At 35.1% G+C, this 13,346-nt stretch overlaps 1 protein-coding gene across 5 annotated transcripts in view; it reads left to right on the top strand.

Annotated features, from left to right (window-relative positions):
* Me2 (malic enzyme 2) overlaps positions 1–13,346 on the top strand; it is a 78,342-nt gene that overhangs the window by 44,967 nt on the left and 20,029 nt on the right. For all 5 annotated transcript variants that reach the window (XM_004855165.3, XM_004855166.4, XM_021236629.2 and 2 more), the window contains 5 exons: positions 1,003–1,112; positions 1,205–1,302; positions 1,707–1,820; positions 4,342–4,456; positions 7,087–7,229. In XM_004855165.3, the coding sequence (XP_004855222.1) occupies positions 1,003–1,112; positions 1,205–1,302; positions 1,707–1,820; positions 4,342–4,456; positions 7,087–7,229 (580 nt within the window). The remainder of the gene's footprint in view (positions 1–1,002; positions 1,113–1,204; positions 1,303–1,706; positions 1,821–4,341; positions 4,457–7,086; positions 7,230–13,346) is intronic.

The raw sequence follows: 13,346 nt of genomic DNA, 5'->3' as shown, positions 1-13,346 counted from the left end.
CTCCAGGCTACACCAACAGTGACCCACCTCTTTCCACCAAGCTTCACCTCCCAGTATCACCCCAACTTTAAACCCATCAGTGAACTAATCCAGTATCACAAACCCATGATCCAGTCACCTCCCAAGAGCCCCACCTATGAGCACATGAGACTTAGGAGTGATGTCTAAATATAAAAAGAGGCAAAGTTGACAAGTCCAAGCCTGAACTTTTCATCTTATTGGACATTATCATCTCCTCTTTTCCTCTCAATTCTCTACCTTCCCTACCTTAGTATCTTCTTAGTCACCCAGGTTGCCTTAGTATTGTAACACTTTCTCCTTCATTTCCCAATTGGTCCTCCTCACCAATTTCTGTTGTTTGGTCTAATGTTTCACAGTTGTCCTCTGGCCTCCTGTGGCCTTTTCATTGTCATAATGTAATATAATATAATGCTGCCTCTCCTGTTTGTTCTACCTCTCTCCACACCACTGTGGAGTACATTACTGGTGAGTTCATCCATGCTAACAGGAGTCTTACATGAATTCTTGCCTCCTCTACAGCCTTCAGTGACTGTACAGGGGATATAGAGGAAAGTCCTTTTTCTCTAATTTGGCATTCAAGATTCTCCCTCCTTTGGCCTTATTTAGTATACAGTCCCATATTGCTGTATAACTGTTAAGGAGGATATGTATATCAAATATATAGTTTTTGAAACTCAGAGTCCCTTCATTTTTAGTGTTTATGTGCTGCACACCTTCATAGGCTCTTTGAAATAGTTTATACTGTTTGGTATCTTATGGGCCCGTTATGCTGCCGCATTGCACCTCATGAGTTTTTTTTTTAAGTATCAGATCTCTACGTTTTGGGCCTGTTCTTTCACAGGCTCTGAAAATTTTTAGATGACCTTTAACATAATACATTACATTATGTATTTTTAAATGCTGTTGTAAGGAATATTAGATAGGAAAGCTGTCTCATAGTGGTATTTTCAACACAACCATTATGGGTTTTGCTGTTTTTAGATATGGCCGGAACACACTTATTCAGTTTGAAGACTTTGGAAATCATAATGCATTCAGGTTCTTGAGAAAATATAAAGAAAAATATTGTACCTTCAATGATGACATTCAAGGTAAAGCAAAAAGGAAACTTTAGATTTTTGATTCCTACTAAACATTTATTATGTGCCTTTTTTATTTTTAAAAATCTTTGTTTTTCTTATAGGAACAGCTGCAGTAGCTCTATCAGGTCTTCTTGCAGCTCAAAAAGTTATTAGTAAACCAATCTCAGACCACAAAATCTTATTTCTTGGAGCAGGAGAGGTAAGCTCTTATAACTTTAGAATTTAAAAAGAATGCTCTCTTGGGCTGGGAATTTAGCTCAGTGGCTCTGCTGCCTGCCTTGCAAGTGCAAGGACCCAAGTTCGATCCCTGGTACCAAAAAAAAAAAAAAAAAAAATAGCAAGTAGGACAAAATGTCGATGCTCATGAAAAGAGCTAATGAGCTTATAATTTTATTGAAGTAGAGGGTATGAATTTTTTGGTATAAAATAGGTAATTTAAAATATGTTTAGAGATGTTAATATCACAAAGAATCAAGTTTTGTGTTATTTGTAAGGGACAAATAAACCAGATATTCCTCATTAGATAATCTTGATAAGTAAAGTAATTCAAACATCTCATTGTACTCTAGTCTTTACTTTTCAATTTTGTATTTTGTTGGACAGGCTGCCCTTGGAATTGCGAATCTTATAGTTATGTCTATGGTAGAAAATGGCCTCTCAGAAGAAGAGGCACAAAAGAAAATCTGGATGTTTGACAAGTATGGTTTATTACTTAAGGTATTTAAGACTAAACGTCTTACTTCATACTTTAATCATAGTCTGTTTTTTTCTTGCTGCTTTTTGCTCCTTAAAGAGATAAAATCGCCGTTATGTATTATTATAGTTAACCTTTATAAAGCTAAGGGATTTTTGTTTTGTTTTGTTATATGGTGCTTGAGATCAAACTCAGGGCCTCCTATATGCTAGGGGAGCACTCTACCACTAAGCTACACTTCAGCCCTAAAACTAAGTTTTTAATAAGAACTTAGAATGTCCTACTCATATTATTAGCAGTACATCTAATATTCGAGGAGAAATTCTTTAACTCACAATCTAAAAAAATCTGTAGACCCTCTCCCTCCCAAAAAGGTTGTATTCCTGAAACCAATTTATAGGTAATAAGGAGCTCTCTTAGATTATTTTTGTACCCTTCAGGCCTGCCCACCTTCCTTTGCGTTGGTTACTGTTCTTATTAGCTTAATGTCATAGATCTTATACTGTATGATACTGAAATATGAATAAACTGGTTCATATTTCAGTCTATCCAGTGTACAGTGCTATTATATTTTTGTGTGAACATATCCTAGTGTAATTACATAGCAGTTACTTGCTATTTACTATTTACATCTATGGAGCAGGCTATTTCAGTGTACTTTGCTCCAGTTCTAAAATCTTTTCTTCTTAATTAGTACCACTAATCTATTAAATGACAGCAAAAAAAGAAAAATTAAAGTATATGAATGAAAAATCTTGAGGCTTAAATTATACATAATTTAAAATAAAATAACAATAGCCATGTACCAGATATTAATGATTTGATCTTAAAATAGGACATGATTTTCAATTATTATCCTTTAGTCTTCTCAAATTCTGTGGTTTTTGTAGAATTTTTTTTCTATGGAGTTTTACAGTTGGGGAAAGAAAAGTTCCAAATGCTCAGGGACTTCTCCACAGTCAGCAGTTTATAAGTGATGGAAGTAGAATTTAAGCCAAAAAACCCTGAATATAAAGTTGTGCTCTGAATCATTAAACTGCTGCTGAGCCCAAGGAGGCTTTAACTACCATATTTGTTAGTATATGAAATGCAAGGATTATAAGACATTACATTTTTGGAAGGCTGTTGGGGAATATATATTTCTATGGTGCTTCTTTTTTGCAGTGCTTGTTTTCATCAAATGTTTTGTGATTCTTTATCGTAATGGTGAGTCTAGAATGACTCTAGTGTTGATAGCTATGATGAGTTTCCTTAACGTAAGAGAGAATGTGTTTGCCTGCAGGTTCTGAGTATATATTTCTCTTAGGGTATGCAGTTAGCTTGACCTGTGGGCTTTAGGCTTCCAATCTCTTTTGGTGTCTGTTTTGAAACAGTTTTCATTAAACCCTCATACTAGAGAGCTTTGATAGTCATGGGGCAAGCACAAGAAACCTGTTCTTGGAACAAGATCTGTTCAGGTTGTATTTCACTAACTTCTCAGCCAAGTGATGATGGGGTGATTCTTTTCTAGCTCCTGCTGATTCTTTCATGGGCTTATTTTGGAATTCTGATGGAAATTTTTCACTTTTGGGTGGAGGTCTTCTTTTATCAGAATAAGAATATGGGTTTCTCAGCCTGGTTGGTTTTTATATGTAGTATGTTTTTGTCTGCTTTACATCTTTGAGAAATTCTTCATTGCTCTAACCTGTCAATGTTGCCTCTTCTGGCTTTGCAGCACTACAAAAGATTGAATTTTTATGTTTTTTGGTACCGGGGATTGAACTTGGGTCCTTGCGCTTGCAGGGCAGGCGGCAGAACCACTGAGCTAAATCCCCAGCCCCATATGTTTTTTTTTTAACTGGAGATTTAGGAAGGAGAGCACGTTTTATTTAGTCATCATGAAACAGAATTCCCCTTTCCTCTTGTTTCTGTGCTCCTGGTATTAAAAACCCTAGGTGGCTGTCTGCAGTTCTAATATCTTAAAAGCTCTCAAATCCCCATTTTCTTTAGAAATTCATTTGGTGACAAATCTGCTTAATCTGAATTTATCTGGTAGCAAAACTGACTTGAACTATGAGAAACTGTGGTCCTAACCTTTTTACTTGGTGTGACTATTTATAAGTTTGTTTACTTGAGGGGGGTTCCCATTGCTGGGGGGTGATTCATAATACTTTATGACTATATTATATTTCTAAAATATGAAAAATCTTCAATTCTAAAATTCATCTGACCTTGATAAAAAACATTGTAGACCTTTGTGCCATATTGGAGGATTTTATAGAATAATTAAATTTTGTTTTTGATTTGTTGTTGTTTTTGGTGCTCACACTCTACCACTGAGCTACATAACCAGCCTAAGTAAATAAGTTCTTGGGAACAATTGGATTTGATTTATGTTTTATATTTATGGGCATTATGAAGTTAGAATTGGAAGATACGTGTTGAAAATAAGAAATAAAAAGATGTTTTCATTGTAGAAACAATATGTAACTCATAATAATGTTTTTTCACTTAATGTTAAATATGCATTTATCAAAAAATACTGTATTTTATCTAAAATATCAGGGTCGGGATGCTAAAATAGATAGTCATCAGGAACCATTTGTACACTCGGCCCCAGAGAGCATACCTAATACTTTTGAAGATGCAGTAAATATACTTAAACCTTCAGCTATAATTGGTAAGTAAAGTTGTTGATGAATAATTGTTGCTTAATTGTATGTTGTCAGTCATAACCACCGTGTAATGTAGGGTTACTAAAAATGAATTGACATGTGTTACTTAGCTTTTAGAATTTATAGTTGTCCCTCAGTATCATGGGGGACTAGTTACAGGATCCACCACAGATACCAAAATCTGCAATACTTAACTCCCTTATATTAAATGTTTTAGTATTTGTATATTGTCTGTGCACATTCTCCTGTATATTTTTTAGTTGTTTTATTATATGTAGGCTTTAAAAAATTTTTATTAGTACATGTTTGTGGTACGTAATGATTACATTCATTGTGGGGAGTAGGTACATATACATATCTTAGTTCTTATTATTCCATTTCCCCTCTCCTCCCTCTGTTATTCCTCCATCTCTGTGTACTGTATTTTAAATCATCTCTAATTATTTACAATGGCCAATGCAATATAAATGCTATGTAAAGAATTGTTACAATTTATTGTTTAAGGAATAATGACCCTCCCCCCAAAAAAAGTCCGCACATGTTTAGTACAGATGCAGAATTTCTTTACTTTGCTTTTCTGTTTCTGTGTTTTTTTGATTCAGGGTTTCACTAAGTTGCCCAGGCTGGGCTTGAACTCATGATCCTCCTGCCTCAGGTTTCTGTGTAGCTATGATTACAGGCTTGGACCACTGTGTCAGCTAGATAAAATTTTTTTCTTCAAATATTTTCAGTATGCAGTTGATTGGATCCACATATGCAGAACCCTATGGATATAGAGGCTGACTGATGATATTTTTGTGATAGCTTTTTAGTTACCATGTATGGAAATTCAGTTAAAAATGTTACTTTTACTCTTAACTGCTAAAAGCTATGCAGTTGATCATGGTTCATGCTTTGCTTTTATCTTTTCTTTTTTTCTCGTCTTCCAAAGGATACCTTCTCTTCCTCCCTTTCTCTCTTCCCTTCTTCCTCCTTTTTTTTTTAAATAAAATCTCACCATGTTACCCATGCTGCTCCCAAATTCTTTATCTCAAGTGATCCTCCTACCCAGCCTTTTGAGTAGGATGCATGTCTAGCCCTTTATCATGCTTTACTTTTAGCATTGTTATGACTGTTGGGCTCAAAATCTTAAAAAGACCAAGGTAATTTGACAGCCCATACCAGGAAAATCCAGTGTAGTCAGATTTTCATTGGTAACAAAGCTGAAAACTTTCTCTTTTTTTGGTATCAGGGATCAAACTCAGGTCTTTGCGCTTGCGAGGCAGGCACCAGAACCACTGAGCTAAATCCCTGGCCCACTGAAAACTTTCTATGTGTTTTGTATTGCATAGTTAACATGAGACTACACCAACATAGCCCTAAGTTCTCAGCAGAGAATGTCTTTAAAAGAGGAGCAATTTGATTTCCTATGTAGCTGCAAGTTTGAATCTACAGTCTTATAATTTTGTCAGTTACGTGTAGGAGCTCATAGAATGTTAGGTAATAAAGCAGTCACAAATAGTAAGTTCCTATGGCCAAGAAAAATAGGGCTGTTTTAAATTTCTACATTTCTAATTTCTGCATTTTATAGTAAGAAGAAATCTGAAAAGTTCTCTAGTCCATTCCTCTCAAAACTACATATAGAAACCTAAGAATCTATCCATTGATTCTGCCTACCTCCAGAGGGGAAAAGAAACAAATAGAAAATGTTTCAGGGATGGGTATTCAGCCAAGGCATCCCCTCTATCTCTAGATCCCTGACATCCCCTCATGTCCCTCTTCATTCTGTGCTTCCATAGCCCTGCATGATTCTTTCATAGCATCTAGTGAAGGCTTTATAATTTTCTGTTTATGTTTTTTCTCAACTATAATATGCCTGCATTATACTCATTTTTATATTATAATGGCCTAATATAGTGTCTGAGGCGTAATAACAATGTAGATAAGCTCAATTGTATCAAAAAGTTATTTTAGCCAACATGATTTTTTTTCTCTTCAGAATTCCTATAATTTTGTAATAAGTACCATGTTTTAACAAATTAACATTTCATTTTCTCTTTTAAGATTTTTAGTTGTAAAATACAGTTTGCCATCCTGACCATTTTAAAGTGTATTGTTCAATACCTTTAAGTACATTCCATTGCCGTGCAACCAGTCTTCAGAACTCTCTTTATCTTGTGAAACTCTGTACCCATTAAACAGTAATTCCACATTTCCCTGGTCCTTAGCAACCACATTCTACTTTATATCTTTATGAATCTGACTACTGTAGGTGCTTCATATAAGTGGTCGTGCATTATTTGCCTGTCACTGGCATATTTTACCTGCTCAGTGTCCTGAAGATTCACTCATGTTGTAGCAACTTTTGTCTCAGAATGGTGGTGATAGTCTTGTCCTATTATTTGTTTTAATCTCCTGTAATTTACTGTGTGTAATAATAAATATTTAAGTGAAAATTCTCAGCCTTTTATGATTTTACTTTTCACAGTTGAGATTATGTTCCTTCAGCATTCTCTCAGGAGTGCAGAGTCTGTCTTTGTAATGAGAGATGACCTGTAGTTTTTTATGGTAATCCTATTGTAGATGTGCTGTTGATAAGAGTTACTTTATTATACCTATGCTGAAGTTGCTTTTTTCCCCTTTTGTATTATTGCAGGAGTTGCAGGTGCTGGCCGGCTTTTTACTCCTGAGGTAATCAAATCCATGGCCAGTATCAATGAAAGGCCTATAATATTTGCATTAAGTAATCCAACAGCAAAGGCTGAGTGCACACCTGAAGAAGCATACACACTTACAGAGGTATTAATCAGTAATCATTATATGAATTGTTTTCACTCTGCTCATTACATATTCTTTTTTGTTTTTCACTTTGTGTGTGTCTGGTTTTTGTTTTATGATAAGGTCTGGCTGTGTAATCCAGGCTGGCTTTGAATGTGCTATATAGCCTAGGCTGGCCTTGAACTTGAGATCCCCCTGCATCAGCCTCCTGTGTGTTGGAATTATAGGCATGTGCCACCATCCCTGGCTTAAATATTCTTGCACAATTCTTTTAGTGGTTTTAGTAGAGATAGCATGCATCAATGGGTCATCACAGTCTGGTGTAAATTACTTAAATCAGTTCTGGAAAGCAGTTACCTTATAACTCCTTTTTAATGCCATCATTCTTTTTATACTGTTGTTATTTCTCTAAACTTTAAACCAGAAAGGCATTATTATTCACTCAAATTTACCTACATTTTAGTTTTTTCTTCCTTCCTTCCTTCCTTCCTTCCTTCATGACTGTGCTTCTATACAGATAATTTTCCTCCTTCCAGAAGAACTCCCTTTCTTGAATGTGGGCCTGATAATTCACTTGATAATGTCTTTATTTTGCCTTTGAAGGATATTTTCACTCTGCATAGAAATAAAAGTTGGTAGATACTTTATTTCAACACTTTGAAGATACTAATTTATGTTTTCTGACTTGTTTTCCTTTTGATAACATCAGTGTTAGTGTTTTGTTTGGTTTGGTTTTTAGAGACAGGGTCTTGATGTGTAATTCAGACTGGCCTTGAATTCACTATGTAACTTGGGCTGGCCTCAAACTCTCTGTGATCCTCTTGCCTCAGTCTCTTGAGTGCTGGGATTATAGGTGTGCGCCACCATACCTGGCTGTGTATTAGATTTTGAGCAGTTTTATTACAATAGACCTGCATATGTTTTTCTTAGCATTTATTCCACCTGGAGATTATAGTGCACCTGAGGCTTGATGTCGGGTTTTTTGTTTGATTTTCTCTGTTTTGGAAAAATATTGCCTTAATATCTCTGCTTTGGCCATATTCCCTGTAGGACTCCAATTTGTATGGTCGGACTTTTTTTTTTAACATCTTGAATATCTCTTGTACTGTTTTCTGTATATATCATCCTGTTTGCTATATTTCAGTCTGATGATTTTCTTTGGCCTTTCAACTTTTAACATTCTCTTCCCAACTGTGCTTATGTGTTACGTTCTTAATTTTAGTTACTGTATAGTTTTCATTTGTAGAATTTCATTTGGAGTCTTTTAATAATTTCTTAGTTTAATGATAGACTTAAGTTACATGTTATAGAAATAACTAGCTTATAAATTCTACTTTCTTTCCTTCACTTCTTATGACAAGTCCTTTTTTTTCCTTTTTCTTTTTTTGAGTTATAATTGACTGCTGCCTGCAACAAATTTTTACTTTCATCTAGATTGTTTGAGAGTTGGTGTTTTCAGATTTTTTAACCCTGTTGCTAGATTATATTCCAATTACAAGTGCCTGCTTGTCTATCATTAAAGTTGTTTTTCCCCCCTAGTGTTCTCTAGGGATATATTTGTATCCCTTTCTGCATTCTTATAATTTCTTGATATGTAAGTAGCTCTAAGAATTTGTTTGCAGTGTTTGGGATCAACCATAGGGCTTGCAGGCTTACGAAAAGAGATCTACCACTGACCTACATCCCTGTCTTAGTCACTTTCTCATTGCTGGGACAAAACACCTGACATTCACAACATAAAGGAGGAGAGGTTTATTTTGGCTCACAGTTTTAGTGCATAGTTGGCTGGCTCCAAGGCAGGAAGGCATAGTGGAAGGGCCTGGCAGAGGAAAACTGTGCATGTTATGGTGGCCAAGAAGCAGAGATAGATAAGAGAGGAGCTGGAGAGGAAGATATGCCCTTGCAGATTATGCTTCTACCTCCTTCAACCACAGCCCACCTCCTAACAGCAAGTAAGCTATATATCATCCCATGATTCAGTCTTACAAAAGCCCTATCTGTGTGTGAGCATATGACAGACACTCTTGGGAGGCACCTAGTGAAAACCATAACAATCCCTAATTCCCTAGAAAGTAATTTTTATTATTTATTAAAAACTATATTTAAAATTTTTTATTTTATGAAAAAATAAAAATAAGATAATAGCAATAGTTAATACACTATGTATCATTGTTAAAGTAGTTACTCAAAGACAGAAAAGACTTGCTTACAAAGAAGAAACAAACATACTAGCACAAAACTTTCTTTTCAATGAACTAAGAGAAACTAGTCATATAATGAAATGTATTAGCATTTCATAGGTAAGTGGATGCAACTTGAGAACATAATGTTAAGTAATATAAGTCAGACACACAAGCTTAAATATCACATGAGCTTTCTCTTACATGAAAAAATATATATATACAAAGAGCAAAATAGAAGATAGATAAATAGGAAGTAGGGAGAAGTTCAAATAATTCTCTAAATTACTTATTCTACTATATCTAGAAAATGATTTTTAAAAGCACATTTTCAGTGATATCCAGCAGTTATAATTTTTAGGTTATACCCTTGAGAATAAAGTAATGTGTACTAAAGTTTTTGTCTCCACCCCATTTTTTAAAAAGTATATGTATAGGTACCAGTTCCCCAGGATGAATATAATTATTATGTGTTTCAAAGATATAAGAACAATAAAAAAGAAAAAAAAATGTTTTGACCCAGGCACAGTGTCATGTAGTAAGGAGGAGATCGCACCAGCCTGGGCAAAATAAACCTTGTCTCAAAGAAAAAAGTGTTATGAAAAATTTCAAATGTATACAGAAGTCTATTACATTAATACCTATTTTCAAAAATAAGCTTATTGCTAATCTTGTTCTTTCTTTGTACGATCCTAAATCATTTTGAAGATCTTAGGTATCAGTTATAAATATATTATCTCTCAGAAGCTAAAAAGATTCTTTTATTTTTTATTTTTATTTTTTGGTACTGGGGATCGAACTTGGGTCCTTGCGCTTGCACAGCAGGCAGCGAAACCACTGAGCTAAATCCCCAGCAAGATTCTTTTAAATACATGATTACATACTCTCCATAACTCACAAATTTTTTTTTTTTTTTGGTACTGGGGATCGAACTCGGGTCTTTGCGCTTGCGCAGCAGGCGGCGAAACCACTAAGCTAAATCCCCGGCCCAACTCACAAATTTTTAAAGTTTTTTTTTTTTTTTGGTACCGGGGATCGAACTCAGGACATTCCTCTTGTGAGGAAGGCAGCGGAACCACTGAGCTAAATCCCTGGCATAAAGTTTTTAAAAACTTACTTGACCATTTCGTATAGCTTGCAGCTGTGATGAAGTTTTCTCTTGTCATTTCTTCTAATTTCTTAAAAATATGAATTATAAAGGTTCTGATTATAATAGCACTGTTAGTTCATTTTTTTTTCTCTTGGTAATCAGGTCTTATCCTTTGATAAGCCTAGTTTTTGTTTTTTGGCTGAGTGTTGGATAGTATGGATAAAGGGTGGTGACAATAATTTGAGTCTGTAGGTGACATTATCTTTCTCCAGAGGGGCTCTCCTTCTCCTCTAGTGGCTGTTAGGGTAGGGCAGCCCATCAAAATGCAGTCAAGATGCAGTCCAGGTGAGGCATAGTCTGTTCACAGTTTGTGCTTTCTCCTGATATGTACTCCCCTGAGTATGAACCAGAAACCCTGAGGGATTTACCAGCAACCTTCATCTTCAGTGGTCCCTTAACTTGAGCTTTTCTATGTCATTATGAGACTTCCTCATGGTAGCTTTACTGCTCAGGGTCTCAGTCACAGCTTTTGCCTTTGAAATCAGCAGTCACTTTGAAGAGAAAACTTATCAAATGCTGGGCTCACATATCTTGTTTTCATATTCTTTTGAGCCTTGAGAACCTTCCTTCTGCTGCCTCTTAACACCAGACTCGCACTATCTTGGTAGCGCTTGGCCTCTTTAAAAATGTTTTTAAGATTTATTTTGTCTGGTACTTTTTATTCTAACCAGAAGGAAAATTGATATGAAACAATCTAGGAAATCATTGCTAAAGCACACTTCTCTCAGAACTTTCTGTACTTAATATTCATATACTTCATGTATTTAGCTTTTTCTTCTCATTGTCCAAGGTCTTATGTTGACATGTAAAGTAGTATCTTGTTTCACGAACTTGATTCTGATCACAAACCCAATTGGAAGAGAACTGAATCAAATTCAGAGGTTAGGTTCAATGTTGACTTTATGGGGAAATTTGATTCATTTCTTGTTGAGTTTGGTTTGTGACCAGAATTGCGGAGAAAATTGAGTTCCATTGTATGTTCTTTCAACTCCTTTGTATTGCTATTCTCTTAGTCAAAATAAATGCTCTGACTATTGATTTCCAATAGATGAAATAATTATTGAAACCCATAATTATTAAAATCCTGCTAAAATGATTCACCAAATCATCATAAAGATATTTTAAAAGTCAATCTCATTAGTGTACTTTTTATTAACATATGGTATTACTTTTAACTTTATTGTTATCATTTCCATTAGGCTTTATATAAAACTAATGGCTGTTGCCCCAGAAATTAAACTTTAACATTCCCCAGTGACTACATATATGCAACGTAACAGAGGCTTTATCATGTCCAAAATATAAAAAATTTGGATGTTTTGAGCAGTAGTAGTATGTCTGTCTCTGTAAGACTCCTCCAACATTTAAGTTCGGCTTTTTTTTTATTGTTGGTTTTTGTTTTTGTAGTATTGGGGGTTCAACCAGGGCTTCATACTGAGCTACATTTTATTTTTGAGTCAAGGTTTTGCTAAATTGCCCAGGCTGGGCTTGAGCTTACAGTCCTCCTGCTTTAGCCTCCCAGAGTATTGGGATTACAGGCACGCACCACTACACCTGGCTAAGAATTTTATTTGTTTGAATTAATATTGAAGTAAAATACATTATTGGAATGAGCAAGAACTCCTCAAGGAGACTGCTTTTATATATTGTATTTCATCAGTTTAAAGATACACATTTTTTCACAGTTTTTACTAACTTTGAAATCATGCTCTCACAGAGTAAGAAAGATTGAGTCATAGTTTAAATTCCTTCTTAGTGTTACATAAAATAATGGCATAAATTTTTGTCTGGTTACAGTCACCTCTTAAATTTTTAGATTCTTTTTTCACTGGAGAGATATCTTCATGTTACTCTTATACCCTCTGCTGCACAGTGAGAAAAATACTTGTCTTTTAAAAAGTCTCCACATTTTAATGGCAGATTCTTCAAATAGGCCAGCTTGGACTTCATAATGAGAATGTTATTATCATTAAGATCTGGCTGTGTTTAAGCTCCATATTGATTGTGGGCGAAAATGAAGATGACCTGAAGTAGATAGACTGCTGTAGGATCGTGCCATCCTGGAGTAGGTTCCCAAGGTCGATCTTCCCCCCTTTTTTTGTCTTTGTAGTGGGGACCAGACCCGAGGCCTTTGCTTTGAAATACCAAGACCTTTTTTATTTTGACAGGGTCTCACTATTAAGTTGCCAGGCTGGGCTAAACTTGGGAATCTTCCCATCTCAACCTCCCACAGTGCTGTGATTTATAGGCATGTGCTACCATACCTGATCTTTGTGAAGATCTTTCTGAATCTCCAGACTTACTAATGTCTTAAAGATGTAACATTTTCCCCCGTAAAGTGCTATATTCTATAGTCCACTTAATAAGGGTATTAAAATTAATGATGCCACAAAATAATACATTTTATTATATGTATGGTTGTAGTAATATGTATGACCTTAGCCATGAACCAACCATAATCTTCAAAGAAACAAAAATTTTTTGCCACAGGTAGAGAATGATAATAACTGTAGAGTAACCAAAATAGTCAGTGGGCTACTATTAGGATAGTTAATTTGTATCCACATTGGAACTTCGCATTTTGAAATTGAAAGCTTGTATTGCTAAAATAATAATTATACTTTGTAGACCTTCAATTTGCTCAGAGGTCAAGATTCTTGAATGTTACCTAATGCCTAGGATCTACAATAAAGAATAATCTTTACTCTTGCTATATATACATTTTCAGATCTGAGAAACAACAAAGCAGAGTCTAAACACTTACAATTAATTGTGTTCAATGTTCAGGTATCGCAGTTTGTCTATCCT

The sequence above is a fragment of the Heterocephalus glaber genome, unplaced genomic scaffold (assembly GCF_053883595.1).
Source record: "Heterocephalus glaber isolate CG9 unplaced genomic scaffold, H.glaber_assembly_v1.0 deba00000331, whole genome shotgun sequence".
NCBI classification, from domain to species: Eukaryota; Metazoa; Chordata; class Mammalia; order Rodentia; family Bathyergidae; genus Heterocephalus; species Heterocephalus glaber.
Note: the sequence above shows the minus strand (reverse complement) of the source record. Positions and strands in the feature narration are given on the sequence as shown.